This window comes from Tursiops truncatus, chromosome 3 (assembly GCF_011762595.2).
Source record: "Tursiops truncatus isolate mTurTru1 chromosome 3, mTurTru1.mat.Y, whole genome shotgun sequence".
Taxonomy (NCBI): Eukaryota; Metazoa; Chordata; class Mammalia; order Artiodactyla; family Delphinidae; genus Tursiops; species Tursiops truncatus.
The window spans coordinates 164,306,439-164,332,647 of NC_047036.1; the positions used below are offsets into that span (position 1 = coordinate 164,306,439).

General features: G+C 55.6%; 1 protein-coding gene across 1 annotated transcript in view; it reads right to left on the minus strand.

Annotated features, from left to right (window-relative positions):
- PDE4A (phosphodiesterase 4A) overlaps positions 1 to 24,617 on the minus strand; it is a 37,364-nt gene extending 12,747 nt beyond the window's left edge. Inside the window, 6 exon segments of the mRNA XM_033854346.2 lie at positions 575 to 687; positions 866 to 915; positions 1,717 to 1,787; positions 1,908 to 1,944; positions 2,879 to 3,070; positions 24,117 to 24,617. Of these exon segments, the coding sequence (XP_033710237.1) occupies positions 575 to 687; positions 866 to 915; positions 1,717 to 1,787; positions 1,908 to 1,944; positions 2,879 to 3,070; positions 24,117 to 24,436 (783 nt within the window). The 5' untranslated portion in view covers positions 24,437 to 24,617.
- Between the last annotated feature and the right edge of the window lie 1,592 nt (positions 24,618 to 26,209).

The following is a 26,209-nucleotide window of genomic DNA, read 5'->3' on the forward strand; positions in this document are numbered from 1 at the left end:
CACCCTCTCCCACAGCCCTGCAAGCGTGCACACACACACGCACGCACACACACACACACACACAGTTACAAACACATGGAGATATACACTCAGATTCACATCTGGACCGACTCACACCTCTAGACATACACACCCCTCTGCCACAGCCCCCCACACTTACAGCCCCACGTAATCAGCTGTGCACACCCATACACGCTCCATAGATACACACGTGCATGCCACTCCTGCCGGATCCTATTGGAACACACCTTCCAACGCTGCAAATATGTAGCCAACAAATCAACAGCCACATAGACCCATAGCCACAGATACACATTCACAAACCATAGAAACATACAACCCACCCCCCGGGAGAGATGGTCACCTACGGACACACACACACACAAACACGCACACACATACACCCCAGGGCCCCCCAGCCCTGGGAGAAGTCAGAATCTATAGGCGCTACAAAGTCCGCCCAGGGATTGACCCCACCCCATAGGCTCTAGCCACAGGCTGACCCCGCCCACCAGCCACGCCCCACAGTTAACCCCACCCCAGCAGTCGGCCCCACCCCACAGGCCTTGCACACCTTGTGCGATGCCATCTCGCTAACAGAGCGGTAGGTCTGCATGGTCTCCAGCTGCTCCAGACACCAGTCGAGCTCCTCCAGCGTCTCCCGGGCCAACTGCTGACACGTCTCTTCTGGAGAAGGAGCAGCCAGGGCAGTGGCTGAGAGGGTCTACATGCAGACCCCAGAGGTGATGGGGGCCCACCACGTGAGGAGGCTGCAGGGAGAGGGGGATGAGACAGCCTCCCCGGGTGAGGGACCCCCCACTGGGGCAGCAAGAGGGGTCTTTCCCATCCCCCGGGGCTTAGTTACCTGATAGCGTGGCCTTGCAGATGGGGGTTGGGCCACCCAGCGGGGACCGCCTGCAAAGAAATGGGGCTCCAACAACAGCCTGGTTCTCCCCCATCTCTGCTTCCCCTTGTCCATGAAGAATGCTGATTTTCCTTTTTCTGAGCCTTCTCTGTGTCCCAGGCATGCTGCCATGTACTCTGCCCGCAGCCTCTCACAGAGCCCCACAAGAACCCATTTTACAGATGAGGAAACTGACGCTCCAGGAGGTGAACTGACTTCCTCAAGACTACACGGCTGGTAGGGTCAGGTCCTGTGTCTCCAAAGTCCCTGCTTCCCTGACCATCCCTCCCCCCAGCTCCTTGAACATGAGGATGGCTCTGCCGCCCACTCCCAGAGGGACCAGCAGCTCTCAGCCACACCTCTGCCCCCAAATAATAACAACTACTTCTATTTAGTGAGCACTTACTATGTGCTGAGCAATATTCAAGTGCTTTCTATATATCACCTTCTGAACTCCTCACAGCAGCTCTCTAATGGAGACACTATGAAATTCCCATATTATGGAGGGGAAACAGAGGCACCAGAGGATGCTATTTGCCCAGCAAGTTGGCATCAGGGCTAGGAGTGGCCCAGAGGCTGGGGTGGCTGGCCACCTAAGAACTCTGTCCAGACCCCTCCGTCTTTATTTATAAAAGTTTCTGCGTCTTAGGCATTCAAATCACAATGATTTACTGGCTCAGAGGGAGCTGTCACTTGAACAGAGGCTCAGAGAGGTCAAGTGCCTGCCTGAGGTCACACAGCAGCACGGAGAGTTGAACCCAGGTGTGCTGAGCCTCATGTTCATGGGGCATTGGGGCCCAACCTCCACTTACTTGTTGCTGGGAATGGGCACATTGGTCAGGAGGGAGAAGTTGCTGCGAACGCTCCGGAGACTGGCCAGCACCTGAGTTGGGGAGCCACAGTGAGGAAAGTGGTCCACCCAGAGGGGCAGCGGGGGCTGGGCCCCTGTCCCCAAGTGTGGTGTAAGGTTAGAGCCCCTCCCTCCTTAGGGGAGGGGTCTTACCTGGGCGAACGGTGTCACGATGAGGTCCTCTGCATGCCTACAAGGACAGGGGCAGGTCAGGGGTCCTCACAGTGGGACCCCCAAGGGCCCGGGGTGGAGAGGGGCTGGGATGCAGGGAAGCAAGTCTCTTGGGGGGGCGGTCACTCTGGGGGGGGGCTGGGCCCAGGGAGGCTGGTGGGCAGGAAGGGGGCTCTGTGGGTCGGTGGGGGGAGGACACTTACACCTCACAAGGGTGGCCATGCTGCGGGGGGCCGGGCAGGGAGAAGGGCTCAGGGGTGTGGGTGGGGCGGGGGGGAGGCGGGCGCAGAGACAAAAGGAGGGCGATGAACACACCATAGGGGCTGGGCTTGGGGAGACCAGTGGCGGGGAGGGGGCGGAGGGCCGGAAGGAGCCGCGGGGAGGTGAGATGGATGCCTCGATGGGTAGGGGCAGGGCTGGAGGACTGGATGAGAGGGAAGGGGGCTGAAGAGATCAGGAGTGCTCACACCTCCACAGGTGGTCATGATAAGGGGGGCTGGCTTTGGGAAGCCCAGAGTGGGGGAGGAAGAGGGGGTCAGCCCAGGTGGACACACTGGAAGCAAGTGGTGGCCAGGAGGGGCTGGCTCCCTTCTTGCTGGAGAGACGGGATGAGGTGGGCCAGGTCCCCAAAAACCAAGGGGTAGGAGTGGGCTTGGGCAGGTTGGGTAGGCGGGGACTATATGGACTTGAGTCTGGGCTGGGCCTGAGGGAGGGGTTCAGCGTGGCTGGGCAGGGGGCAGAGATAGGGTGGGCGCTCATACGCCGCTGGGTGGACATGCTACAGAGGGACTGAGCCCTCGACAGGGGATAAGGGTGCTGTTTACTTTTCACTAGGGAGGATGGGTGTGCAGGTGGACGGGGACTTGGGCAGTGTCCCCCTCCTTGCTGGGAAGGGCAGCTTGTGCTGGGGCCAGGCCTGGAAGAGCTGGCGGGTAGGGATCGGGGGTGCTCACGCCTCGCTGGTGACCGACGAGTTCCGGGACATGGTCTTGGGTGACATGTCATAGTCGCTGTCTGAGCGGTAAAGAAAGGATTCTCGGCGCTGGCTGGTGGCCGCCCCAGCGTGTAGCACGAGTCCCGGGCTCGCCTGCGAGTCCAGGGGGCTGCGGCCTGGCGATGGCGTCGGCCCATTCTCCGCCTCCAAGCTGCAAGGGGCGGGCAGGAAGAGGGGTCAGGGGGGCTGAGATGCCATTGGGGGGGGTGGGTCAAGAGGAATACGGGGACCAGGGAAATTCCTGGCAGAGAGACAGGTACCCCAAAAGAGATGGGAGACAGGAAATGACAGAGATCAGTAACTGAGCGCCTTTGTGGGCCAGGTCCTGTTGCAGGAGCTGGAGACACAGCAGGGACCAAGACAGACCATGATCTGCCCTCACAGAGATGACACGGGGAGGGCTAGACTATCAAAAGGTTAACCTAGCAGCAACGCACACCCCAAAAGTCGTGGGGTCTTCCTTGGCTCTGTTTTTTCCTTTGCACCTCAAATCAACCAAATTTGTTCAGAATCTGTCCACTTTGCACCCCTTCCTCGGCCGGCCCCACCTTAACACTTGCCTGGACCAGTACATTCGCCTCTGCCCTGGTCCCCAGCTCCCGTCTTTGCCCCCCAGTCTGCTCTCCTACAGCGGCCAGAGGGAGCCTGTGAACACCTGAGTCAGGTCACATCACTCCTCTTCTCAGAACCTTCTACGGCTCCCAGCTCACTCAAAGCAAAAGCCAAAGTCCTTGCTGTGCCCACAGACGCTCCCCACGACCTCCCAGTCTACCCCTCACGTACTCTGCTCCAGCCATAATGGCCGCCTAACTGTTCCTTAACATTCCAGATACATTCCTGCCTCAGGGCCTTTGAACATCCCTTTGCCCAGATCTCCACTGGCGCCTCCTTCACTTCCTTCAGGCTCCTTCTCAAATGTTGCCTCCTCAGGAAGGCCTCTCCTGACCAACCCATCTAAAATGTCAACCCCTGCCCTTATAGTTCACATTTCCCTTCCTTAAAATAAATACTACTTACCTGACACATTCTATATTTTACTCTTCACTGTTTGCCTTCCCTTCTAGAACTAAGCTCTGCAGGGCAAGGACTTTTGTCTGCTTTGTTCACTACTGTATACTTTAGGCCAAGAACATGGCCTGACACGCAGTGGATGCCCAAGAGATGTCAATCGCATGAATCAATGTATGAGTGAATGAATGAATATACGGACTGCCATGCAGAGAATTAAAATGATGTGGGTAGGGCTTCCCTGGTGGCGCAGTGGTTGAGAGTCCGCCTGCCAATGCAGGGGACACAGGTTCGTGCCCCGGTCCGGGAGGATCCCACATGCCGCGGAGTGGCTGGGCCCATGAGCCATGGCCGCTGAGCCTGCGCGTCCGGAGCCTGTGCTCCGCAGCGGGAGAGGCCACAGCAGTGAGAGGCCCGCGTACCGCAGAAAAAAGAAAAGTGAGGTGGGTGACTGGAGAGGTGATTTTAGCTGATATGGTTGAGACGGGCCTCTCTGAGGAAGTGATATCTGCAGGATATCTTTCAGGAGCAGGTCCTGAAAGATGAGAAGGTGTAGGCCACAGGTCAGGAGGTAGGAGAAAGTACTCCAGGGTGAGGAAACAGCAAGTGCAAACGCCCACTGGCAGGATTTGGTTCTTGTTGGAGGACCAGCAAGGAAATTGGTGTGGCTTGAGCAGAAATACAGACAGATGACAGAGACAGGACACAGCCTGGTGGCACTGGCAAGACAGACCCTCAGGATGAGTCAGGGAAAAGCTGGCTGTGCCACTTCCCGGCTACGTAACTTGAGGGAAAGATGGAATTTCAGTTTCCTCATCTACAAAATTGGGACAACCACCATCTGCCTCAGGCCATCCAGGTGACCAGTGTCAACACAGGCAAAACGCTCAGAATGGTGCTTAACAAAGAGCTCAGAAAACACTGGCAACTACAAGTCTATCAGCCTCATATATGCCACCTGGGTAGTGAACTCAGCAAGGCAATCAGTATGAAGATTTGAGGATGAGAGTGGGGAGCTGTGTGCCTGTGACATGCTGTGTGACTTCAAGAAGGTCACTGCCTCCTCTGGTCTGTTACTCTTAAAGTCAGGGGGTTAGCAGACTGGTCAGCCAACTTCAGGCAATGCTCTGGTGGGTACAAGGGGGTAGGGGGAAGAAAGAGAACCCTCCCTCCCTTTCTGGTCCTACTACTGAATTTCAGCCTAAGATTTTATTTGAATGTTCCCTCTGCCAAGAAATAAATCTGAAATCTCCTAGGCCAGGACAGTGATATCAATTTCCATATATTGGGCCTTTCTTCCGGGCCAGTCCTGGGGTGAGGGAATGGGGAAGGACTTCATTGCCTCCATTTTACAGATGAAGAAACTAAGGTTCAGAGAGGAGAATGATTGGCTCTGTGTCACACAGCAAGGTCATGGTGGGGTCAGAATTCAAACCGAAGTCTTGTGATTCCTCAGACCAAAATGTTAACTGCTGCCCTCTGCCGACTTGACCCCCATCAGAGCACATTCCTCCCCTTAGAGCAAATGTTTCCAGGGGTCAGGCGGCCAACATAAAAAGCAGAGTGGAGCTGGGGACCCTGACCAACCAGATGTTCCAATTTTAGTAAAGAAACCAGAAATTTTAAATAGTCAAAAATTCCAACTTCTTTTAAAAACAAACTTCAAAAAACGTTTTAAAAACATTGAAAACTGCTCTGCAAAAGACACTGTCAAGAGAATAAAAAGACAAGCTATAGACTGGGAGAAAATATCTGACAAAGGACTTGTGGCCAGCGTACATGATGAACTCTGAAAACTCAATAAGAAGAAGACAAATAACTCAGTGAAAAAATGAGCAAAAGTATGGTCAGTTCACCAAAGAAGATATACAGATGGCAAATCAGCACAGGAAACATCATTCCTCCTTAGGGAAATGCAAATTAAAACCATGGACTATCACTTCACACCTACTAGCATGCTAAACAAATGAAAACTGACAACGATATCAAGTGATGATAAGAATTCAGAGCAACTGGAACTCCCATTCATTGCGGATGGGAATGCAAAGTGGTACAGCCCCTCTGGAAGACAGCTGGTCAGTTTCTTATGAAATTAAACACACGCTTATTGTACAAGCCAACAAATCCACTCCTATATATTTACCCAAGAGAAATAAAAACATACTTCTACTCAAAAACCTGCTGACTGATGTTTAGAGCAGTTCTGTTCATAGTCACCAAAAACTAGAAACAAGCAAATCAAGTGTGCGTCAACGGGTGAATGGATAAACGGTAGCAGAGCCATGCCATGGAATACTATTCAGCAATTTCAAAACCACAAACGTGAACTACAGCTCTTCCTTGACTTATGACAGGGTTATGTCCTGATAAACCCACCATAAATTGAAAATATCGATAGCTGAAAACACATTTAAGACACCTAAACTACCTACATCACAGTGTAGCCTAGCCTACCTGAAACGTGCTCAGAGCACTTACATTAGCCTACGGTTGGGCAAAATAATCTAATACAAAGCGTATTTTATAATAAAGTGCCGAATAGCTCATGTAATTTATGGAGTACTGTACTGAAGCTGAAAAACAGAGTGGTTGTACGGGTCTAGAACGGTTGTAAGTGTATCAATTGTTTACCCTCATGATCGCGTGGCTGGCTGGGAGCTGCGGCTTTTGCTGCCGCTGCCCAGGATCACAAGAGAGAATCAGACCACATGTTACTAACCCAGGAAAATATCAAAAATTGAGGTACGGTTTCTACTGCATGCGTATTGCTTTCACATCATTATGAAGTTGAAAAATCGTAAGTCGAACTGTCATAAGTCGGGGACCATAAGTACTGTGAAAGAATAAATATATATATTTGGCCTCAGCCTTGGTTTCCTGGTACACAGTTCCTAAAACCCTGGAAATCTCCACAGTAATAGGTATCTTTTTGTATGCTAACGAGATGACTGACTGCTAGGGACTCCCGGACAGCCTCCGGATGGGGGCTGGTTGCCAGGAGAGCCAACCATGTGATTAGAGAGGCTGGACCAGTTCAGGGACCAGGACTGGAGGTTGAGTTAATCACCAGTGGAATGGCCAATGGTTTAGTCAATCGTGGCTACATAATGAAGCCACCATCAAAATCCCTGAATGACACGGTTTGGAGAGCTGCTGGGTTGCTGAACATATCAAGGTGCTGGGAAGGTGGCACACCTGGGGAAGCTCCAAGTCCCTCCCCCAATTCCTTTTTCTATGTATCGCTTCCATCTGGCTGTTCCTGAGTTGTATCTTTTAAAATAAACCAGGAGGGGCTTCCCTGGTGGCACAGTGGTTGAGAGTCCGCCTGCCGATGCAGGGGAAACGGGTTCGTGCCCCGGTCCAGGAAGATCCCACATGCCGCAGAGCGGCTGGGCCTGTGAGCCATGGCTGCTGAGCCTGCGCGTCCGGAGCCTGTGCTCCACAACGGGAGAGGCCACAACAGTGAGAGGCCCGCGTGCCGCAAAATAAATAAATTAATTAATTAAATAAAATAAAATAAACCAGGAGGGGAATACAAAAAATAAATTTTTAAAAATTAAAAAAAACCAACCCCCCCCCCCCCAGCAATCTAGTAAGTAAACTGGTTTCCTGAGTTCTGTGAACCGTTCTAGCAAATTATCGAACCAGAGGAGGGGGTTGTAGGTACCTCTGATTTATAGCTGGTCGCCCAAAAGCACAGGTGACAACCTGGATTTGAGACTGACATCTGAAGTGGGGGAGGTCTTGTGGGACTAAGCCCTTAACCTGTGGGATCTGCACAAACTCCAGTTAGTGTCAGAATTGAATTAAACTGTAGTTCACCCAGTTAATGTCCATAGAGTATTGGAGAATGGGTTGGTGTGGGGAAAAAACCAAACACATTTTGTGTCAGAAGTTTTCTGCAAAAGTAGAAAGAAACAGTTTCCTTTTTAACTACTCAAACACAAAATAACTTGGATGACTCTCAAATGAATTTTGCTAAGAAAAATAAGCCAGTGGTGGGGATTACATGTGTCAAAACTCATACAACTGGGGCTTCCCTGGTGGCGCAGTGGTTGAGAGTCCGCCTGCCGATGCAGGGGACACGGGTTCGTGCCCCGGTCCGAGAAGATCCCACATGCCGCAGAGCGGCTGGGCCCGTGAGCCATGGCTGTTGAGCCTGCGCGTCTGGAGTCTGTGCTCTGCAACGGGAGAGGCCACAACAGTGAGAGGCCCACATACCACACACACACCAAAAAAAACCTCATACAACTAATAAATGAATTTAGCCAAGTTGCAGGATATCAAATCAACACACAAAAGTCAGTTGCTTTTCTATGCCCTTAACAATGAACAAACTAAAAAGGATATTATGAAAACAATTCCACTTACCATAGCATCAGAATGATTAAGATACTTAGGAATAAACTTAACCAAGGAGGCAAAACCTCTGTATACTGAAAACTACAAAATGTTGCTGAAAGAAATTAAAAACACAAATAAATGGAAAGACATACCATATTCATGGACTGGAAGACTTAATAATGTCAAGATGTTCATACTACTCAAAGCAATCTACAGATTCAATGCCATCTCTATCAAAATTGCAACAATGTTCAGGACTTCCCGGGTGATGCAGTGGTTAAGAATCCACCTGCCAATACAGGGGACACGGGTTCGAGCCCTGGTCCGGAAAGATCCCACATGCCTTGGAGCAACTAAGCCCGTGCGCCACAACTACTGAGCCCACGTGCCACAACTACTGAAGCCCGCACACCTAGAGCCCGAGCTCCGCAACAAGAGAAGCCACCGCAATGAGAAGCCCTTGCGCCGCAACGAAGAGTAGCCCCTGTTCACCGCAACTAGAGAAAGCTGGCGCGCAGCAATGAAGACCCAACGCAGCCAAAAAAAAAAAAAAAAAGAGAGAGGATAAATAAAAATAAATTAAAAAAAATAAAAAGACACTATTCAGGGAGTGAAAAGGTAATCCACAGAATGGGAGAACATTTCTTTTTTTTTGCGGTATGCGGGCCTTTCACTGTTGTGGCCTCTCCCGTTGCGGAGCACAGGCTCCGGACACGCAGGCTCAGCGGCCATGGCTCACGGGCCCAGCCGCTCCACGGCATGTGGGCTCTTCCCGGACTGGGGCACGAACCCGTGTCCCCTGCATCGGCAGGCGGACTCTCAACCACTGCACCACCAGGGAAGCCCCAGGAGAACATTTTTTTTTAAATAGTTTTTTTGTTTGTTTGTTTGCTTGTTTTTGCCCGCACCACGGGGCAGGCAGGATCTTAGTTCCCCGACCAGGGATTGAACCTGCGCACCCTGCAGTGGAAGCGTGGAGTCTTAACCACTGGACCACCAGGGAAGTCCCGGGAGAACGTTTTTGCAAATCTCATATTTGACAAGGGATTAATGTTCTAGACTATATAAAGAACTCCTAAAACTCAACAACAACAACAAAACAAACAACCCAATTAAAAAGTGGGAGGGAATTCCCTGGTGGTCCAGTGGTTAGAACTCCGTGCTCTCACTGCTGAGGGCCTGGGTTTGATCCCTCGTTGCGGAACTAAGATCCCACAAGCCACGTGCGTGGCAAAAAAAAAAAAAAAAAAAAAGTGGGAAAAGCACTTAAATAAACATTTCTTCACAGAAGATATACAGATGGACAATAAACATGAGAAGATGCTCAACACCACTGGTCATTAGGGAAATGCAAATCAAAACCCCAATGAGAGGGACTTCCCTGATGGCGCAGTGGTTAAGAATCCGCCTGCCAGTGCAGGGGACACGGGTTCGATCCCTGGTCCGGGAAGATCCCACATGCCACGGAGCAACTAAGCCCGTGTGCCACAACTACTGAGCCTGCGCTCTAGAGCCCGCGAGCCACAACTAGTGAGCCCGCATGCCATAACTACTGAAGCCTACGCCCCTAGAACCCATGCTGCACAATAAGAGAAGCCACCACAATGAGAAGCCCACACACTGCAATGAAGAGTAGCCCCCGATCACCACAACTAGAGAAAGCCCGCGTGCAGCAACGAAGACCCAACGCAGCCAAATATAAATAAACTTATATAAAAAGAAATCCCGGGGCTTCCCTCGTGGCGCAGTGATTGAGAGTCCGCCTGCCAATGCAGGGGACACGGGTTCGTGCCCCGGTCCGGGAAGATCCCACATGCCGCGGAGCGACTGGGCCTGTGAGCCATGGCCACTGAGCCTGCGCGTCCGGAGCCTGTGCTCCACAACGGGAGAGGCCACAACAGTGAGAGGCCTGCGTACCGCAAAAAAAAAAAAAAAAAAGAAATCCCAATGAGATACCACTGCATACCCATCAGGATAGCTATTATTAAAAAAAAAAAAAAAAAAGGAAAATAACAAGTGTTGGGGAGCACGTGGAGGAATCAGAATACTTGTGCGCTGCTGGTGGGAATACAAAATGGTGAAGCCAGTGCAGAAAAGAGTTTGGCAGCTCCTCAAAAACTTAAGTACAGAATTACCACGTGATCCAGCAAAGCTAACTCCTCAGTATGTACACCCCAAGGAATTGAATGGCAGGACTCCAACAGATACTTGTACACCAATGTTCCTAGCGGCATTATTTACAACAGCCAAAAGGCAGAAACAACTCAAATGCCCATTAATAGGTGAATAATGAAAATGTGGTATATATACGATGAAATATTACTCAGCCTTAAAAAGAAAGGAAATTCTGACGCATGTTTCAACATGAATGAACCTTGAAAACATTACGCTAAGTGAAATACGCCAGACACAAAAGGACAAATATTGTACAATTCCACTTACATGAGTCCCTAGAGGAGTCAAATTCATAGAAACAGAAAGTAGAATGGTGGGTGCCAGGGGCTGAGGGCGTGGGAATGGGGAGTGAGTGTTTAATGGGGACAGAGTTTCAGCTTAGGAAGATGAAAAAATCCTGGAAATGGATGGTGGTGATGGTTGCACAACAATGTGGTTGTACTTAATGACTGAATTGTACACTCAAGTTAAAATGGTAAATTTTATTATGCATATTTGACACAATTAGAAAAAAACCCTTATGCAATATATACTAAAAAGGCTGAATTTTGGGAATTCCCTGGCAGTCCAGTGGTTAGGACTCTGCGCTTACACTGCCAGGGCCCTGGTTCGATCCCTGGTCGCAGAACTAAGATCCCACAAGCTGCACAGCACAGCCAAAAACAAGGTGAATTTTACTTTATGTTAATATTTTAAGTAAATTAAAAAAAAACACAAAACACTCAGGGACTTCCCTGGTGGCGCAGCGGTTAAGAATCCGCCTGCCAATGCAGGGAACACGGGTTCGAGCCCCGGTCCGCGAAGATACCACATGCCATGGAGCAACTAAGCCCGTGCGCCACAACTACTGAGCCTGCGCGCCTAGAGCTTGTGCTCCATAACAAGAGAAGCCACCACAGTGAGAAGCCCCTGCACTGCAACGAAGAGTAGCCCCCGCTCGCCGCAACTAGAGAGAAAGCCCGCACGCAGCAATGAGGACCAAATGCAGCCAAAAAAAAAAAAAAAAAAAAAAACCACGTTCAGGAATGAAAATACTCTTAGATCATGAGCTTGGGCCTTTGATGATAATGCCCATTTATTAAGCACCTGCTGTGTACTGGGTGCCAGGTTAGATCCTTTAAGCTTATAGTAATAATAATAAGATATTTATTCAGTATCTGCCGTGTGCCTAGCACTATCAAAGTGCTTTGTACACGTGAACCCGATGAGGTCTCCCACTAACTCTGTGAGTTGGGTTCTGTTAACGTCCTGGGTCAACGAGGAGGCGGTGGTGCAGAGAGGCAGCGAGGGGTTGGTGGCCTTGCTGCCTGCGAACCATGTCCTGTCTCCCAAGGCCCAGCCTGGGTGTTTTGGCTCTGCTGAGTGCCCCTGTGGAGGGGAGAGGAACATAGTTCCATACTGAAGACCTCAACCCCGCCCCAGGACCTGAAGCCACAGTTCGTTGGGGGAAGGTGAGACCCAAGTCCAGAGGGCGCCCGACTAGCCTTGCGGGCAGATCCTGCAGCCCCAGGGGACTCAGCTCACCTAAGCAGGAGCCCAGAGGCGGGGATGGGAAGAGGAGGCTTCCTGGGGCCCTGCTGTTTGTGCTTCCAGGAGCGAATGTCCCCTGGGCTGTGGAAGGGCAGAGGAGAATCGGGCCTGTTGAACTGCAGCCTGAGTGTGTGTGTTTGTGTATGTGTGTGTGTGTGTGTGGGGGGGGGTCTCAGCTACCCCTCAGAACCAAACCCCAGAGCTGTGGGAACTCACCCCTCCCTGACCTGCCACTGCTCAGCGTGGCCAAAGTCAGGCTGGAGGCTGTTCCAGCACTGTCCCAGTGGGACCTGAAGCCACAAATCGGAGTCAAGGGCAGCAGACAGGCCCTGACATCACAGCCACACACCCAGACACTTCATCACAAAGGAAACGACTTGCCCAAGGCTCCCCTTTGGACAGGCTGACCACTTGATGGCATTCTCAGTTGAAGCTGCTACCTGCCTCCACCCCTCTGGGGCCCCAAGGCCTGCCCACCTGGGCTCCCAGAGCATCAGATTGGGCCTCTGCAGGACTGTGCAGCCTAGGGGCAGATCCAGGCTTCAGGGAGTTCTGCTGCAGGGGCCGATGGGAAAGAAACAAGCAGGGGAGTGGGGGTGGCCAGGAAAGGGGACACATCCCAGTTGGTAAAGATCATGACAATGAAAGTAGCCAGCTGCTACTGAATGTCACATGCTAGGCACTCTGCTATGCCTGGATGTGTACTAATGCCCTATTTTCCAGAGAAAGAAACTGAGACACAAACAGGATGAGTAACTTGGCTAGTGGTAAAGCCAGGATTTGAACCAGGGCAGCCGGGCTACAAGGCTGCCCAGTAAATCACTGGCTGTCCGTCTCCCCCAGGCAGGCCTGGCACCTCCCTGGGCTCCCTGCCCCACTCCACCTGACTGCCTTGTAGGAGGTGCCAAGCAGGCTTCATGGAAAGGCCTGGCATTTGCTTTGTGAAGGTCACACGGAGGTTGGGGGCGGGCGCTGGTGTGTGTCTGCCAGGAGGGCGCATGGTGCCAGGTGACACGGCAGTTTGTGGGGCTGGGTGTGCAAGGAGGGTCTGTGTGTGTGTGAGTCGGGGTGTGTGTGCGCGCTCAGGAGCCCCTGTGTGCATATAGTATGGATTTGTACGTGTGTGTGTGTGAGCGGGGTCTGGGTGTTGGTGGTGCCTGTGTGTATCTGTGTATCTATGTCTGTGTCTGTGGTCTGTATGACCTTGGGAGAGGGTACCTGTGTGCTGCACATGGGCCCTGACTCCTCAGTGGGTATGAGGTTGAAAGCTCCTGTGTGTGGCCATGTGCAGGTGGGAATCGGGCCTGGGTGTGCGTTGCAGTGACAGTGTGTACCTGGGGTCAGCGCAGTGTATGCGAGGCTGTGTGAGACCAGGGTTTCTGTGGTGTTTGTCACCATGGCCATGGGTCACCTGTGGGGTTCTCTTTTTGGCCCCGTCAGCCAGAAGACCCGTGCCTAGCACAGTACACACCAGGTGATCTCGATTACCCTGTGTGTGGGTGTGTCTGTGTTTGTGTCCTGTGTAGCTGCATATGTGGAGTGCGTGTATCCATGTGGGAGAGCACGTGCATGTCTGGGTGTCTGAAGCGGTTGGTGCAGGGGGAGCAGGTACAAGGCTGGAGCACCCTGAGAACCTAAAGACCACTTCTCTGCCTCAGCGCTGTCCAGCTGATTCTAAATACCCCCCAGGAGTTCCAGCAGGAACCTCCTCCCCACCCCCACCCCAGCTTGGTTTTCATCCTGGCAGCCCCAACAAGGAAGAAGGGAGGGTAAGGCTGGAGGCACTGAGCAGAGCAGGGCCGGAGGGACGTGGCTTGAGGCCAGTAGCCCGGGAGTGGAGCCTGGGTGATGCAGGACACCCATATTTGCTGCTACGGTGAATGCCAGAAGCCCAGATTTGGGGCACAAAGAGGGTTAAGGGATCCCACCTTGGGTAAGCAGGAAGGGGGCAGGACCCAGCACCCATTCTGGGGGGCACCACCTGCAGGAAGCCCTCAGCGGCATCCAGACAGTTTAGGGCCCGGGAAGGGGGTGAGGCTCCAGACCAGACAGACCCTGTAAACCACTGTGGGGACTCCCCGCAAGGCAGACTGCTCCCCCACCCTACACACACACACACACACACACACACACACACACACACAGCAGCCAGAGCCCTCCGGTGGCAAAGGAGGGGACTGGCCGGGGGCCACCCACCTGACAAATCTGCCTGGAGGGTACCAACAGGTGTCCTCGTCGCTGAAGGAGAAGTGGACCAGGGACTCAGGGCCCGCGGGGGGCAGTACCAGGGCAGGGGGCCGGGGTCGGGCCCGGGGTGCTGCACTGGAGCGCATGAGTGCCAAGCACCGTCGGGGCGCGCATGGGGACGGCTGCACGGTGGTGTGGCGCGCACTGCTCTCCAGGCCCTAGGTGTCTGCAGCCGCCGCCGGCGCCGCCTCCACACCCGCCCTCCCGGTGACCCCCCCGCCCCCAGGGACGGCCCCGGGCGTTCGGGCACCCCCCCCCACCCCCGTCCGCAGCGCCTGGGCGGGCTCCGCGCCTGCCTCCTCCTGCGGGGGCCCTGCGGAACTCTGCGCATACTTCCCGCCTGCCTCCCTTCCCCCGGGCCTCGGAGGGTGCCCCGGGCTCCGGTTTCCCGGGTTCCGAGCCCTCCCCTGGCCCCGCCTTTTCCACCCCTTCCCTGACGTCGAGCTGGGCCCCCTGGAGGTCTCCGAACGCCGTGCGTCCTGCGTGGGGGAACGACTTGCCAGCGGGCGCAGTGCGGGGTCCGGTGACAAAAACCCGGGGAAGGGATGATGGATGCGGGGGAGGTGGAGTTGGGGGCGTGGGGGCGGCGTAACAGAGACAGGAGAGGCAGAGGTCAAGACAGCGACACCGAGAGAAACCGGAGACAGGCACTGATTTCCCCCCACACACACTCTTCCCGACCCCACGCGGGCCTCCCAGGGGCCTCGACCCCTCCTCCTTATCTCTTCCCGCCCCGATCTCGTCCCCAAATCCGGACGCGGGCCCGCGTACTGTCCCTGCAGCGCCCTCTCTCAGCCTGTGTCTCCGGACTCAGGTTCTAAACAAGTGCACGCGGAGAGTATCGAGGAGAAGGGCAACCAGAGGACCTCTCTGGGTTCCGGAGAAGCCCCCGAAGCCAGCCCGTGCCTACCTCCGGGCCGCCAACCTCCGTTTCCAAGATAAACGGACACTGGAAAGCCAGACCGGATGTGGCCTCCAGGCTCCTCACCCCCAAGCTGCCCGCCGCCGCGGCCCACCCCGGGTCTGGCCAGGAAGGGAACTTCCATTTGCCCTCCTTGCTCGGTGCACGCGGTAATATTCCAGTGCCTCCTGGCAAGGCAACCCCCAGAGGGCAGCGCTGGCCCCATTTCACAGGCCTGTGGACTAAGGATAACACAACTGAACACACGTCCCCACATCACCCTGGATGGCAGGTTGGCTTCACTCCCCCAAAGCCTGACCGCAGCTTCAGGTCTGCACAGGAAGTGGGAGGAACATAGCGTTTATTGAGCGCCTACTGCATGCCTTATCAGATGTCTCCACAGCAACCCTGGCGAGCAGACTTGATTTTTATCGCTGCCCTGTGACGGAAGAAAAAAAGTGAGGCTGACAGAGCCAGCTACGAACCCCAGACCCTGGCGCGCGCCTGATGGCCAGGGGGGACTCGAACCCACAGCCACCAGCGCGTACTTACCCGGCCCACGCCTGGCGACCGAAATCCTGAAAGCCGCGGAGAAGCCGAAGGCGCCTGTGGAAAGTTGGGGACGGGCTGGCAAAGAAGACAGGCGAGGAAGGTGGCGAACGTGGGCGGCGGGGCGCGCGCGGGGCCGGGGGCTCGGGCAGGAACGCCTCGTCCTCGGTGGCCGCCGCTGCCGCCGCCGGGAAGGCCTCCAGCTGCAGTTCGGGTATGCGGCCCAGGCCGCGCGGCCGCGCCATGACTTCGGCGCGGGGCGCGGGTGGGGGGGCCGCAGGGCGGCCCAGCCTCGGCGGGCGCTGGGGAACAGCGCCGCCCGCCCCGCGCGGCCCACACAGGCCGGCCGCCCTACCCGCGGGCCCACGGGCCCCACCCCTCCCGGCCGCCTCGGCCCTTCCGGCTACGCGCTGGGGCCGCCCCTGGGGCGGGGCGGGCCAGGAGCCCCCACGCGCCGCGGTGGGGACACCCCACAGACGCCAGGGGCCCCCCGCAGTCCCTCTGCCGTCCTCACAATCGCCGGAAGCATCTCTACAAACACCTGGAATGCCCCCAGATCTCTGGGGTGCTCTCACACACACACAGCCTCCACGATGTTGAGAGATACTACAGACCTCAGGGTCATCCCCAGAGTCCCTCAGACTTAGATCTCCACAATCCTAAGGAGTGCCCCTACTATCCCTGAGCTGTTCTCACACAACCCAGAGGTACCCCCCAAATCCATGGGTTCCCCCACAAAACCCAAAGGTGCTCTGAGAGGCTCCCATAGACACCGGACACTCTCACAGCTCCCCAGATGTCCCCTCATTGTTACTGAAACATGCCCACAGACTCCAGGGGCACCCCAACAATCCCAGGATGCACCCACAAATGCCAGAGGTGCTCTGAGAGTCCACGAGAAACCCCTTCAGATCCCAGGACAACCACTATGTTTCCTCAGATGTCCCCCAAATCCCCTGGGGCAGTCCCACCATCTCTGAGTCATGCGGAGACCCTCCAAACACCCCAAGAACCCCCCACAGCCACAGAGCATTCCCACAGATCTCCGTGAGGGCCCCCCCAAATCCTAGGGTCCCTTAGAGGCCTCAGGAAGGCTTCCACAATCCCTCAGATCCCCTCCCCTAGTAGTTCCACAGCATTCCTGAGATGCCCCCAGAAGTGCAGAGAACCCAACATTACCTCAGGGGTGCCTTAGGACTCAGGGGACATTCCCATAACCATGGGGATGCCACCAAAATCCTGGGGTGCCCCCCACAGATCCCAGGGGCACAACTAGATTCCTCCACAGCTCCTAAGACAGGCCTACCACCCTAGGCTACCCCCAGAATCCAAGATGTACTCACAATCCTTGGGGCACCCCCAGAATGCCCCCCCACAGGCTCTGAGACATGCCTTATAAGTCTTAGACACCCCTAGAAGCCTGGAGTGTGCTCACAGCCCCCTAGACACTCCTAAGAATCCCCCCAGTCCTCCCACTCCTTAGCACCTCTGAGGCACCTCTTAGAATTGGGGGCCCCACAGCTCATGAGGTGGCTCCAGGAACCCAACCTCCCCTCAGCACTGACTTCTGTGGGGTCCAGTGGTGGTGACTCTGCATGCCCAGCCACTGTGACTTTGTGGGGGGCATGTTATCCCCTCTCACAGATGGGGAAACTGAGACTCAGAGAGATGAAGATCCTTGAATAAAGTCATCTAGCTAGTTATAATTCCAGAGCCTATCCCTCCTGTATACAGCTCTCTGGGGTTCGGGAAGGGGGAGAAACTTGTTTAAAATAAGAAAATGGGGCACATCTCTACTTTAAATCTAAATTGCCTCTGTGAATATCTTTCCCTCTCTACCTGTTGGCTCCCATGTCAAGGGGCCCAAAGTTGGATGACCTAGGCTTGAGTCTGGCCTCCGGCGCTTCTTATTCATTTGACCTTGACCCAGTCACTTCATTTCACTGAGCCTCAGTTTTCCTACCTGTAAAATGGGTAAAGTAACACTACAGACCTCATGGATGGACACATAAAAGGCTCAGAAAAGTGTCTGTACACTTTTCACTGAATGTTAGGACTAATTCTCAGGACAAGTGGTCCTAGCAGCTGTTAGGGCCTTACCTGAAAATTCCTCAACCACAGCAGCAAGGCTCCTGGCTGGCTGCACCAAAATGTGTTACCAAGTCCAAGCTTGTACTGCTTGCCACACGACAGGCCAATAAATTGGGTGCTAAGTTATTGGGGCAAGGAATAGTGACTTTATTCGGAAAGCCAGCAGACCGAGAAGATGGTGGACTCATGCCCCAAAGAACTATCTAGTTACGATTATTATTATTGGACAAAACATTTATGGAGAGCTTATAATGTGCAAGCCATGCACTAGACAGAGGATACAGATGATGGTTGATGATGATAAAGATGACATAGCAGCTAACCTTCAGAATGCTTCCTGTGCATTTACCGCCTCTAGCTATGATCTCATTTAATTCTCACAAAATGCCCATCAAGTGACATTATTGTCCCATTTTACAGATGGGAAAACTGAGTCTTGGAGAGAAACAATCTGCTCAAGGTCACAGAGCCAATGAGTGGCTGAGCCAGGCTCCAGACCAGTGGTTGTCTCCTTTTATTTCACGATAATCCCCCCCGAGTGCCTTTTTAGACGCTCCCTTCCCCATCCACCCCCAAGTTGCCTCCTTCACGAAATGTTAATGCCATAGATATGCTGTATATCCATTTATGTACTGGGTGTTTATCTGGGCTTTATACATAAAAGTAAGCTTTTTTTCACACCTCCATCCCAAGAACCAAATTTCACCCCGTTGGAGGTGATGTCGCCTTGTTGGGAATGCAGGGCTTCCCAACCTTGGCACCATTGACATTTAGCACCAGATGATCCTTTGTCCTGGGGGGCAGTCCTGTGAGATAGTAGCAGTGGCAGAATCCCTGGCTCCTCCCCACTAGATGCCAGTAGCACCCCCTCAGTCACGATGACTAAAATGTCTCCAGCCATTGCCACATGTTCCCTGGGGCAGAATTTTCCCTGATTGAGAACTGTTGCTCTAAACCCACTAAGACCCATGCCCTGGCCACCAGTACCCCTCAGTCTAGGTACAAACAGAAAGGAAGGGCATTTGTATTTACCTGCCCTCAGGGTTCCCTGCATTGTTTTGTTGATTCCTCACATCAGACTTTGGGAATAGGGTTCATACTAGACCCATTTCAGAGATGGGGAAGCTGAGGTCCAGAGAGGGAAGTGACTTGGTCAGGGTCACTCAGCCTGGAAGGAGCACAGCTCGATTATGAGTTGATTATTATTATTATTTTTTTTTCCGTGACACGTGGCTTGCAGGATCTTAATTCCCCAACCAGGGATTGAACCCCGGCAGTGAGAGCGCCGAGTCCTAACCACTGGACCACCAGGGAATTCTCTCGATTATGAGTTGAGTTGTCTGACTTCAGAGACTGGAATTCTGGCCCAAAGGACCTTCACGGTTCAGTTTCCTTCCGGCCCCCTGAAGTCAGATATAAACTGAGGTCTAAAGCCAGCCCTGACCATGATCTACAAGGCCCTACATGAGCTGCCCCATCACCTCCATGCCCCATTTCCTTCCAACACCCCTTGCTCACTCTGTCCCAGTCACACTTGCCTCCCTGCTTTTCCTCCAACATATGAGACAGGTTCCCACCTCAGAACCTCTGCACCTGCTATTCCCTCTGCTTGTCAACCTCATCCTTCAGACACCCACATAGCATCTTCTCTCACTTCATTTAGGTCTCTCCTCAAATGTCACCTCCTCAGAGAGGCATTCCCTGACCTCAAGGTCCCTCTTTTCTTCACATCCCATGCGTCACCACCTAGAATTATTGAATGCCTTTCCTTATTTCTTCCTCACTCACTAGTCTGAGAACTCCAGGATGGCGGGAACTGGGTCCACTTCAGTCTTCACCACAGCTCGAAGATGTTCAATCAATGTTTTTTGTTTTGTTTTTTATTTCTGGATTTTTTTTGGCCGCGATGTAGGGCATGCAGGATCTTAGTTCCCCGACCAGGGATCGAACCCACGCCCCCTGCAGTGGAAACGCCGAGTCTTAACCACTGTCTTAACCTCTGGACTGCCAGGGAAGTCCCACTCAATCAACGTTTTTGGAATGAATGGCCCTGTTGCAGATGAGGAAACTGAGGCTCAGACAGGTGAATTCCTTTCCCAAGGTCACACAGCAAGTCAAGGGCAATGGCTGGATTTGGGCTCTTACTCAGGAGTGAAAACAGTGGGCTCAGATGCCCCCCAAAACTCTGCCCTCACCCTGCCGATCTGCAGTTCTCCCAGGCCCAAAGCCCTAGTTTCCTGCAACTCGGAGGAGCTTGCAGTCCATCTGTTACTGCTGAAAGACGGGGCACCCTGGCAGCCAGAACCCGGGTTTGTGGTTTGGGGGACGCCCCCTTTCGCTCTGCTGAGGAAGTGCATTTTGAGGAAGTGCAGTTCTCAAAACAACAGCTTCTCGCTGCCCAGCCCCAATGTCGGCTATCTCAGCCTTACCGCAGCCCGGGGGGTGGGCAGATCTTATTCAGCCCGGCTTTACTGATCAGGAAACTGAGGCCCAGAGAGGCATGATGCTGGCCCCAGGTCACACAGCGAGTCAGCGGACAGGGCTACAATCTGAATCTCACCCACTGGTCTGGAGTCGAGGAGACCTGGTTTTTAACAATAATTCTGCCCTTCCTTCCTCGCTGTGTGCCCTTAGGGAAATCACTTGTGTCTCGGTTTCCTCGGCAGGAATGGAAAGCCAAAGATGCCGGGACTTAAAACGCAGGTTGGTGTTGGGAGGCCCTGGCATGGGCATTGGCTTGGGCAAGTGCGCGCGGAGGCGAGACGGGAACTCCGCGTCCTCAACTTTTCCGCCAAGTTCCTCTCCATCCGTCAGGCGGCCGTCTCCACCACGCTCGGCTGAAGGTGGAGGATGGAGGTAGCGGCCTGGTACCAACCCCGGGTGGGCGAGGACCTCACCCGCAGCCTGCGGTCGGCCGGCCTGGCGCCCGCTGTCCGCGACGCTCAATAAACATGAAGTAATAATACGGGGCGCCGCGGCAGTGACGGCGGCGGCGACTTTGCTCGGGGACGAGAGTTCCGGAGGCAGGTCCGGACTCTGAGAGCACACTCAGCCTGTGCCTTTCTTGTCACCCAGCAGGGGGCGTGCGGAGGGAGGGGCGCGAGGAGAGACCTACTCCCGATACACACACGCAGGGATGTGGGAGCGCCAGGGACTGGGGGAGGCGAAGACCCCAGTGGAGACCACGGGTCAGAGAGAGACCCCAGTCCGGCTGTATCCACCTCCTCCTGGGGCCAGGCAGAGCCTCCTTCGGTGGGGAGAGTCTGGGGGTTCAAAAGGGGTCGGTACGTTGGCCTCGCCCCCCAGTTCAGGCAAGTCTCCCCACCTCACCACCAGAGTCCTTCTCTTCCTCCAGCTCCATCTGCCTTTTGACAGATCGTGGCGGTGCCGTGACTCAGCCCCACAGGGAGCCGGGAGCGCAGGCTCTTACATCCCCAGGTCTGGAGGGGGGTTCAGATGCCATCTCAGACGTGGGGGGGGGCAGTGCCCTCTCTTTGGAGGTTCCTGTGATTCAAGTCTGGAGGGCTCTCTGGATCCCCTTTCTGGTGGCTGCATGAACTCTAACGTGGATAGCACTGGAGCCCCCTGTGTGCGCACCCTTTCTGGAGAACTGGGCTGGCAGAATGCTCATTCCTAAGGAGTGAGTTCCCATGAGAGGCCTTTCAGTTTCTCCTTCCTCCTTCTGCCTGGGAGTGGGGGGAGGATGCTGGCACCAGTGCCCTCCCTCCGGCCACAGCCACTGGAGGCTATGCAGGCCCACAGTGAAACAGAAACCTGAGCCCCTGCGGGGATGTGGTTGAGGTTCCTGTTTTTCCTTCCCATCCTACAGGAGCAGGGTCTACGGAGGGCCCACCTCCTCTTCCAAATTCGAGTCCCTGAGTCACTACCAAGCACTCGCTGTGTGAAGTCCTTTACACACATCCTCAATCTCACAGAACTCTCGAAATGATCCCCACAGGGCAGTGACAACAACAGCCTCACTTTACCGATGGGAAAACTGGGGCTCAGAGAGGGCAAGACACTTGTGCCAGGACACACAGGCATCAGATGGGACCTATGTTGGAATCTCAGCTCTGCCATTTCTTGGTTGTGTGAACTTGGGCAAGAAGGAGAAGGCGGGACTTCACTGGCAGTCCGGTGGTTAAGACTCCGCACTTACACTGCAGGGAGCGCGGTTCAATCCCTGGTTACGGGGAACTAAGATCCTGCATGCCATGTGGCGCAGCCAAAAAAAGGAGAAGGGGCTTTGCCCCTCTGGGCCTCAGTTTACCTCACAGGTCACTAGGGATGAAGATGTGTGGAAAAGTCCCTGGCATGGAGCCCAAGAGTGAGACATGATGAGACGGATCTCACTAAGATAATGATGATGTCACTCAGCCACTGTCCCCAGAGAGTCAACATCACAGAGACCAGGGTAGGGGGAGTCCCTGGGGCCTAAAAAGGGACTAATGTCCAGTTCCTATTGGACCCCGCCACCCCTCGGGTCTCTCAGGACAGTGACCTGCGCCAGTTTGGCACGCTGCCCCTGATCTTGGCATTTCCTGTTGTTTTCCCTCAGCCTCTCTCCAGTTCCCTGTGGGAAACAGCAGGCTGTGAGTGCTGGATCCGTGACATTTGCTTCCTGGGGGTGGGCAGGGGTGCTGGAGTGCCCCGAATGGAGGTGGGTGGGTGACCTGGAGGCTGTGGTGTCTGCTGGAGATCCCCAGAGAGAGCTAAAATAGGAGGGTCCCAGCCTAGAAGGGCCTCCCTCAGGAACTCCAGGAGAGGCCTGAATCTGACGGTCCCAGGGGTGTTCCAAGTAGAGGGGCACCCATGGGAGTCAGGCGAAGCACTCAAAGCCATCAGTCACACATGTCACCAGGACACAAAGTCAGACCCCATCGGAACACTAGGTGGTTAGAGGACAGCATGTCAGGGAGTTGGGTGCACGCCCTGAAAGTGAGAGCACCAGCTCTCAGACACGGGGCACACAAGCAGCAGAGAACATCTCACAGTGTCTCAATCACAGTGTCCCCAGGAATATAACATCACATGCCACCATCACTGCATCCCAGAAACACACGCTGTCACAATCACTGTCCTAGGAGCACACAGAGTCACTGTCACAATCACTGTCCTAGGAGCACACAGAGTCACTGTCACAATCACTGTCCTAGGAGCACACAGAGTCACTCTGTGACAAGCACCACATCCTACAGTCAGGGACACAATCACAATGTCCTGGGAGCACATACAGCCACGCTGTCACAATCATAGTATTCCAGTAGCACACAGTCATCCCATCACAGTCACAGCACCCCGGGGGCGCACTCAGTCACCCAGCAAAATCACCGTGTCCCAGGACCACTCGATGTCACTGTCACAATCTCTGTCCCAGAAGCACACAGTCGCTTAGTCACAGTCCTGGGAGCACAGTCGTACAGTCACAATCACCATGTCCCTGAAGCACACAAGTCACACTGGCACCATCACTGTCCTGGGAGCACACAGTCAACATGTCACTAACTATACTATCCTGGACACACACACAGTTATGCTGTCACGGTCATAGGACCCCAGAACGCCAGGCAGGGCATGCAGCCAAGGTAGCCACAGCTGGCCATCCCCCACAGCTGGAGCAAACTCAGGTCAATGAGAGGGTACCCAACTCCCACTTCATCACTAACACTGTTACCTAGGGAGCCAGGGTCTCCCTCACCCTGTGGTGGGACTGTGCACCCCCTGAACACTGTTCCCTCCCTCTGGGCAGCTACTGAACCCTAACACTCCTGCCCTGAGCGGGGGCTCTGACATAGCACACAGGCCCCCAACACAGGGCTCCCCCAAGAGTCCCCCTTTAGATTACTGACCCCAGCTGCAGGGCAAGTCCATGAATCCCGCTCCCAATACAGTCCCCCCACTCTAGAAGGACACTGGGAGCACCCCAGCCTGCAGGAAGCATTGTGGTTCTAGCAGGCACCCCCTACAGACTGACCCCTAGGCCATCCCCAAACACAGCGAATCTAGCCCCGTCAAGTGGCACCCAGCCTAGTCACTGTCCTGCACTGTCACCGACGAAGGCTACAGACCCCTAAAGCTGCAACCCTCAACCAAGACCCCGTTAATAGCACACGCAGCATGGCGCCCCCATAAATCGATCTCAGGATCATCTTCCATCTTCAGTACGAAGTCTCGGGTACAGTGCACCACCGGGGGTCAGGTCCCAGACGCCCCCGCAGTAGAACTCCTCCCCCCAGCCCCGTCAGTCACACTGATCCCACCCGCATCACAGCGCCCCTCCGCGGTCAGCGGGGCGAGTTGCGTCCTCTCTGCGCGCCTATCCGCTCCGCGCGCGTCCGCCGCGGAGTCTTACCGCCTGCAACTGCCTCCGCCCGCGCTGCCGCTGCCGGTGCCGGTGCCGTGAAAGGACGAGGGCCAGGACATGCGGGACGTGCGCAAGCCGGGCCGGTCGCCGGTGTCCACGGCGTCGGCGCGCTCTATGGGCCGGTGTGCCGGCCGCTCGGGCTCGGCGCGCTCCGCGCTGTCCGAGTAGCCGCGCTGCTGGATACGGATGGGGGTCCGCGGCTGCCGCCACAGGTGCTGGGGGGGCGGCTTCAGGGTGGCCTGGCCATCCCGGGGCCCTGGCAGAGACAGAGATAGGCTCCTCTCTGAGGGGACGGCCGGGGGCTCCATGGCCCCGGCCCCCACCTGCACACCAGGGGGCCCCGGCCTCTCCAAGCTGCACCCCGTTCAGCTGCGCGCGAGCTGACGCGCCCGGGGCCCCGCAAGTGCTCCTGGCCTCGGTGGGGCCATGGCGCCCCGGGGAGAGACCCGGGGGCGCTACGGGCCGATCGCCCCCGGGCCGGGCGCGGAGGCTTCCTGTCAGCGCCTGTCGCTCTGCTTGATGCGGGGCAGCGCTCTCCGCGCTCGGCGTCCCGCTCTGAGGCAGCCCCGGCTCCCCCGCCCCGTCCCGCCTCTCCCCGCCCCACGCCCGCCGCGGCTGTCAGCGCCGCCCCCCTCCTCCTCCGTCCGGGCCAGTGGGGGGCAGCCACCCGAGGAGGGGGCCCTTCCCGCCCACGCAGAGCCCCGCTCCCGGCGGGGAGGGGGCGCCGGAACTCAGCTCTCTCCAGAGCGCCCTGCCTTAGCCGCGGCGCACACGGCCACGAAGGAGTTAAACGGTTAATCCGCTCGTGAAGGAGACACCCGACTGGTTGCCGGTGTGTCAGTCAGTCCGTCCATCATGGTGGGGGCGGAGCCCAGTGCTGGCTTGTCCTCTTCGCTACCCCTGGCCAGGGGGAGCTTGTGGGAAGTGGTCCCGGTAACACGGATGCGGTCCCTGCAGCGGGCGGCGACGGTGTTCGGGGAATCTCCTTTTGGTGGGTCGGAGGACGGTGATGGTGTGTGTCCGGGGGCGGGATGTGCGCGCACGTGGCCTCTTCCGAGGGATGTGTGTTTTCGGTGTCTGCTAGAAGTGTGTGTGCGCACGTGGTTGGCTGCTGCGGTCTGCCTGTTTACCTGGATTTCGCTGTGCGTGTATCTGCGTGTCTGTGGCTGAAGGAAGTGTGTGCACGTGTGCTGCCTGTTTGGAGGGTGCGTGCCTCTCACAGGGTCTGTTCTGGTGGCCTGGGGTCTGTGCTTGTGTTCCCCCGCGATTGGGTGTGTACTGTGGTGGGTCCGCGCTCGCGGAGCTGTGCACTCGATTCAGCCTCTGTTGTTTGTGGTGTCTGAGGGAGTCCATGTGTGTTGGTGTGTGTGTGTGGCCGGCCTGGGGCCACTCTGAGGTGTTACTGGGGTGTGTCCCTTCTGTGTGGCTCCAGGAGGACACCCCGGCTCTGATACCCCTACTGCCCGCCCACCGCTCTGTGTATCGCTGCTCCTTCTAAAGCGCTTCTGCAGCAGGTAAACTGAGGCAGGTCCCGGGCAGCCGCGGGACGCATCCCCGTGCCCTTTTCAGGCGAGTAAACAGCCGCGCCTCCTCCCCGCTGCCCCCGCCGGCAGAGCCCCCCTTCCGGCACCTAAATCGGGAGTCGCCGTGACTCACGCTCCCGCCTCCCCCAGCGCCGCGCTGAGCGCGAGCGAGCAGAGAGCTAGCGGAATCCGAGCGCCCTCCCTTTCCCCCGCCCCGACCCAGGCCGAGCACTGGTGTCGGTGGCTGCCGGGCGGGGGGCAGAGCACACACACCAGTGGCCCGCCCCCGGCCGTTGCGCGCTCGGATTAACCAGCTTGGGTGCAAGTACGCGCAACCAGGCCCCGCCCCCGCACGCCCCCCCTCAAGGGCTCCCCCCGGGCAAGCCTTGCCGTCTGCCACCGCCCTCCCTCCACACTGTTCTTATTGGAAAAAAAAAGAAAAAACAAAGCCCGTCTCCAACCCTCACAGCCTCTTTTCTCCCCGCCAGAGGGGGCTCCAGGCGTGGGCGAACGCAGAGCCAGAAACGCCCTCCCATTAGCAGCGGCTGGATGTCCCAG